Below are 6,288 nucleotides of genomic sequence, written 5' to 3'. Positions count from 1 at the left end.
GGTAACTGAGGCTCGCTCTTGTGTCAATGGCAATGCTCCCCTACTATTTCTCTATCAAAACGAATGATAAGCGGGGCGTCATTCAGTGAACGCGTTATCAATGAAGCAACAGTGCTGACATCTTATCGCTTTTGCGCACGGCGGTCGGTCGATAAATCGAACGCGAGGGTAATGCGCGCCGCGAGTGGTTGTAGTCTATGCTAGGTACGCGAGTGCTTTGTAGCGTCACGTCGCTTCACAACTTTATCTGCCATTTTTCCAAACAGATATTCCGAAATATGCGCAATAGTGTATACGTAATTGACATGTGCAATGTTTCGAGTGATTTACTTTTTAAAATGGAATCGATGTTTATGCGAGTAATATCTCTAGTCAGTGACAGAATGTTAATTATTGATATGACAAGAGGAGTTTGTAAAATGACTAACATGTTTACGGAAAATGTTTTGAACTACGTATTCATGTAAATACTATTTTATTTGTGTTTATAAGTCATTTAAAGACGCTAAGGATGATTTATACCTTGTTTTCAAATTGCAATTTAGTGTGTAGGTAAGCATATGATAATAGTTAAGGAAATTTATAAATATTTAATGTTATTATACTTATTTTATTGACAATTATTATTTAACGATAGTATGTATATTATATGATTATCATTCTTTCGGGAAAACTACCGAATCATTTTTCGTAAATAAATATAGTATTCTTTGTTACTCTGCTTTTAGGTTAAAATAATTTAAACAAATTTACGAACTTTATTTAACGTGTAGCAATTAATAATTACTTTTACTTATAAAAGACAAATTAAACGTATTTGAAGATGCGACATGAAAAATCGTATAAATAAAAAGGAATGTACGAAACAAAAAATTTTATTGTAAACCAAAATAAATATTTCTAGAAAAATATAAACGAAATAAAAAATTAAACTAATTAAATTTTTCAAAAATTTTATTGAGATTTCAATTCTATAAATTTTAATTATTTAAAACACAGACATACTCCATTTATAATAATTGAATAATCATGGCTGTTTTTAATAATATAAATAAACATTAACTATTGTTGAATCTCAAAATTGAATGTCTAATAGTTTAATTAAGAGAATATTTAAATAAATTATTTCAAATATTATGTACCATGTTAAAATGTAATATTAAATGATATATGATATATAATATAATTAATCTATATTATGTATTTAATGTAATCGATATTATGTATTTAAATTTCAGAAAGAAGTAAAAGTAAGGAATTTTATAATACATAATTTGCATTATAAAGGAAAAATCAGATTTGTGAAATATAAAGATACAAAAATTCCCAAAACACCGTATTACAATTTCAAAATGAATAAAACAAGCTTAAAACAAAAACTCAAAAATCAAAAATTTCGTCGAAGTCGAACTTCTATACTTTCAACAAAAAAAGAGACTTAAAATTACATTTAAAAATATTTAATTCAAGACTTTTTAAAAAGAAAATTTATGTCTCAAATGAAACAGTGAAAAGAAGTAAGTAGAATAAAAGAAATAAAAATAAAATTAAATAAAATTTGAGGATGACATTTAATTCCATTATTTAATTTATTCCAGCTTTTCCTTTGGCCTTGAAGAATGTCTCTAGTGCCCTCACCATGCCTCTGAAGCACACCATCAACATCGCCGCAGCCCGTGACATTCTAATTAAGGAAAATTCTTGTTATAAAACACGGCATCAAAGAGAACGAAATTTATGAAAATTCGCGAAGGGAGCCAAATCGTAGAGTTATTTTGCCAAAAGACACAGCCGGTTATTTTTGCTCGGTCGTTGCGGGCCTGACTTAGACGTGGAGGGCGGTTTCCCCTTTGCTCGTTTTTGCGGCCCGCCGCGACGCTCGACGTCCAATTCCACAAGGCCATTAAGATTATCTTTAGCCACGAAAAACGACAAGATCGAGTTCCATTGGGACGACCGAGTCACTCGTCCCGCTTGCAGCAGAAGAAGGTAAATTTTCCTTAAAACACTGCTGTCAAACCATATATGCAATCAAGGAATAAATTGTTTACAGGTTCCTCGTCGGTGACACTGAAACAAACGATGTATACATGTAAAACACGACGATAAGGTAAATCTAGAAAAGAGGTTATACGATAGAATGACACGTGACATTCTGAAAATTAAGATTTTATTCCTTTTTTTTTCTCCAATTTTTCGGTAATCAATGTTCGTGTTTCGTCTCTTGCAAAGAGGAGTTCAGATGACGTGCGAAAGCAACAGACAACAAGAGTCGCGATCTATCATAAGACCAAGACGCATTCGCTTTTTGTTTCTCTTAGAGACAATATATTCACTTTCGTTCCGTTTCGTTAACCTATCAATAAGGTGTATAATATTAATATTATTAAAGATAACAGACGATATATTACAACCGTTAATCATAAGAGTATAGGATATTCGGAAAGGATCATGATACCCGTGACGACAAAACGCATTCTTCACGGTATAACCCTAAATGTTCGCTTTTCCATTTATCGTGACAAAAGATATTCCGCTTCGCAATAAATTCGACCGATCACGTGACCTCTTCGCTTCGCCATTAAGTACATGAACAATAATGGATAATCGATAATGACAATAATATTACCAATAATTAATAGTAATAATAATTATCAATTAATAATAGTAATAATATAATAAAATAATAATAAAATAATAATAATAATAATAATAATAATAATAAAATGTATCCAATGGTATTAATTTATTTTCCTATTATCTTAATCGAACGATTATATAATAATTAATACTTAACGCTAAGCCTTCCTAACAGCATTGTTTGCTAACTTTTTACAAGACTTTTGGTTTCCTTCTCCGTTTCCTCGTTCATATTAACGTCTACTTAAAATTCTAACGAACCGAGTTAACCTCATCTAAGGTCTCGAAGGGTTTAGGACTAGACAGCCTCATTCTTCATAGCCTGATCCTCCGTCTCCCTTCTCGCTTGCTAGTTATCTCTTTTTCAGTTTATGTCTCGTCATTTCGTCTCCTTTTAGCTTCACCCCTGTACACGCGTTAGCGAACAGCCTCGCGCTAACGAATCACTGACTAGTTTCTAACCGTTAAAATTATTCGGTCGTGCTAATTAAGGCACCTGATCACTTTAATATTGGACGAACGAATTCTTTGCATCACGCAATTCCTCCTTAGACCATTAACGACATATGTAGTGCTCATTGACACTGAATCATTGACAATTAGACAAATTGATCCGTATTTAGAATACACTGTAACAATGTGTAGCAACAATGCTTCAGTATTGATGCTTTTCTAGGTTATAAACCTTGTACAATTGTGATTTGTTGAAGTTTAAAATCGTAGTTCATGGAATCCTACTTGCTACGCTTTAATAAATACATCATCGAATGTATGAAAGAAGTAGTGCTAAAAATTCAATAGTACATCTACCATTCTTATTTACAAGGTCTAACGGTATTTATACACATATTAAGAAACAGCTACAGTTCTCGCCGATTGACAGAATTTTGGTGCTTTTACATTATCTTCTTAAACATTGATATTAGGTCCCTGTTATAATTTTTTGATTATCAGTCATTCGATAATCAGCAACGTCGATTCGTTCGTCCGTTGATCCTCACTGTTCATTTACATAATATCTAGAAATCACGCAAAGACATCATTCTTAAGACACTTGGTGACTTTGCTGATCCAAGGCATCACGATTCTAAGGCAACATCGGTTTAACGTAAATAAACGTTATTTATAATCCCTAGATATGTTTTACTCGGATGAATCTACAATTCCTATTAGAGACAAATTTTTTGGAAATTCTCTACAGCCAATTATAGATAATTCTAATGAAATAAAAACGTTTTGCTAAAATCCTTTTGTCGACACAATTTTGTTTCACATTTCTTTCACTAACTTTCCTTTCAAATTAACATCATACCTATGACAATAATTTAAGGCAGAAATTTGTTTTTAAACCAATTGCATTCGTTGCAATTGCTATAAAATTATTACAATTCGAAAATGTTTCACTTATTTAGGAACACTTCTTTTATGTACACAACAGTCCATAATACACTAGTTCGTTATTTTAATATCGAAACGAGTAGATTTAAAAAGTATTTCTATTCCTTCTATGTCATAACCTATAAGTTATTTTAGAGCTTCGTGGAAACTTGATTCGTGAATCTTGCAGTATCGTTTACACGTAATGTGAAAAACGTACGTATTTCTCAAATTCAGTCTATATAGGCTAGACTACACGCTTAGATTTAAAATGTTCGTAGTATTGATTGGTCTACGACCAATATTCAGTAATGATATCTGTAAAAGCATCAAAATTATATTTTAACGCATCTTCCTTTCTAGCTAATCGCTACAAAAATAGAGAGAAAAAGAGAGAGAAAAAAGAAAGAAAAATTGCAATTACAATAACGATGTACAAAGACCATTACAAAATGATTCGTCGATACTGGAAGAAAAATCTCTTCGTTTCGCAAAACTAGCCGCCAATTGAATCAACAATTATAATCTCATAAGACTACACGTCTCGAACAATATCAATTCTGAATACGGATCAGTCTTTCAATTTCATTTAACAGCGAGTAATTCCCTTTAATCTTGATAGCATTTTCATCGTGCGATCGACGCTTAAATGTACAAAGAATCCGACGTTTACTAAATTGTCCGCGCGTCTATTGAAAGCCTCTATTGCCCATCGTGCTCCATTAGTTATAAATAATCATAACGCTAACGACATTACGTATCGTCTTGTATCTCGAAAGTACATTGGCCGAGCGTGCCAAGTTTGGCCCTATAAAGGAGAACGTGGAAAGGAAGATTAAGGTGGGGAAGATTAGAGGTTAGGTTAGTAAGAAACTGCGAGCCGTCGATCCTGAGTGACGTAGGTCGCATCCACGAAGCTTCCTCGTTTTCTGTCTCTCGCCGTGCGTCGTTTCCAAAATTAGCTCGTGAGAACGCGGAGCCAGGGCTCCGAATGGCTGAAACAATGGCTTCTCCGTGCGGTGTGCAGTCGCATCGAATAATGCCTGACCCTCGAATAAGGAAAAGAGGTGGATCGACGCAAAGACAGACGAAGACTAAACGTTTATACGGCGGCGAGGATCAAGTTTTGTGTTGCGAATTTAATGCCGCCGGAACAATCGGCGACGGTACCGATCCCCCTTGCGGCAATTCATCCAACTTCTATTGCAATCTTGCTTCCTGAGGCGTCGTTTGATATGGTAGTCCTGGGAAGGCAGCACCCGCTGCTGTTGCAGCTGCAGCCGCTGCTGCCGGTAATCCTGCTGCTGCACCTGGTAGCGTTGCATACGCATACGGTGTCACGTAACTTGCTGCTGCTGCATTCGCTGTAAAAAGAAGTAAACCGCTTTCTAAGCTCCTGTATATTTCGCCCATCTTAGTGCAGGTAATCCTTCCGAAGAATAATACCGATTACGAACACGGTGCGAATGCAATATGTACAAATATACATATATTTTCAAGCATTTTACAGGCATTTATTTTCCTTTTTCTTCTTTTTTTTAAACGGTATATTTTAAAAATATATTTTTTATTTTTTATTTATATTTTTATGTATTTTTTCTGTACCTTTATACTTTCCTTTTCCTATTTTTCTATTTTTTATTTTCTTTTTATATATTTTTTTTTTTTTCTATATCTTTATACTTTTCTTAAAATACTATTTTTAACAGTTTTCTATACTTTTATATTTTATATTTTTTTATACTTTTATATCTTTTTTATATTGTTATATTAATTTTTCAACCGATTCATTAATTTCTGTATATTAATTTCCTATACTTTTATATCTTATTATACTGTATATTTATACTTTCTTCAATACTGTTATATACTTTTCACTTTTACTATTTCTTAATTAAAATTATTACTCGAACACGGTAATTTACGGATAAGGAAATTGAGATACTTCAACGATACTGATTTAATTTCCCTAGAAGTAAGTGTGACATACGTTAGGGACGATTAATTTTCAAAATTATGACAGAATTACCTGCACCACTTCCTCGAGTCTACTATGTCATCATAGTAGACAAATTTTGACAATTTTTGTAATTTACACCGCTTGTCAACTAAGTTTTACATTTACCAAAATTAATTTCAGGTACCTTGCCAAGTCACTATATCATTGCATAATATAAAAGCTTACTGACTACTGTCATCCACCTTGACATTTTTCCCACCACCACCGTAGACAGCACATCAGAGCATTAACAAAATTTGCATGTCGATCGT

The 6,288-nt window shown here is 33.1% G+C and overlaps 1 protein-coding gene across 5 annotated transcripts in view; it reads right to left on the bottom strand.

The window, feature by feature from the left end:
- Window positions 1-4,454: 4,454 nt before the first annotated feature.
- LOC108549559 (RNA-binding protein 24) overlaps window positions 4,455-6,288 on the bottom strand; it is a 39,310-nt gene continuing 37,476 nt past the window's right edge. For 4 of the 5 annotated variants that reach the window (XM_017902984.1, XM_017902985.1, XM_017902987.1 and 1 more), the window contains one exon: window positions 4,455-5,381. In XM_017902984.1, coding sequence (XP_017758473.1) covers window positions 5,218-5,381 — 164 coding nt within the window. In that variant the 3' untranslated portion in view covers window positions 4,455-5,217. The remainder of the gene's footprint in view (window positions 5,382-6,288) is intronic. The other variant, XM_017902989.1, reaches the window with a different exon arrangement.

Source organism: Eufriesea mexicana, unplaced genomic scaffold (assembly GCF_001483705.2).
Source record: "Eufriesea mexicana isolate 0111107269 unplaced genomic scaffold, ASM148370v2 scaffold2087, whole genome shotgun sequence".
Taxonomy (NCBI): domain Eukaryota; kingdom Metazoa; phylum Arthropoda; class Insecta; order Hymenoptera; family Apidae; genus Eufriesea; species Eufriesea mexicana.
Note: the sequence above shows the minus strand (reverse complement) of the source record. Positions and strands in the feature narration are given on the sequence as shown.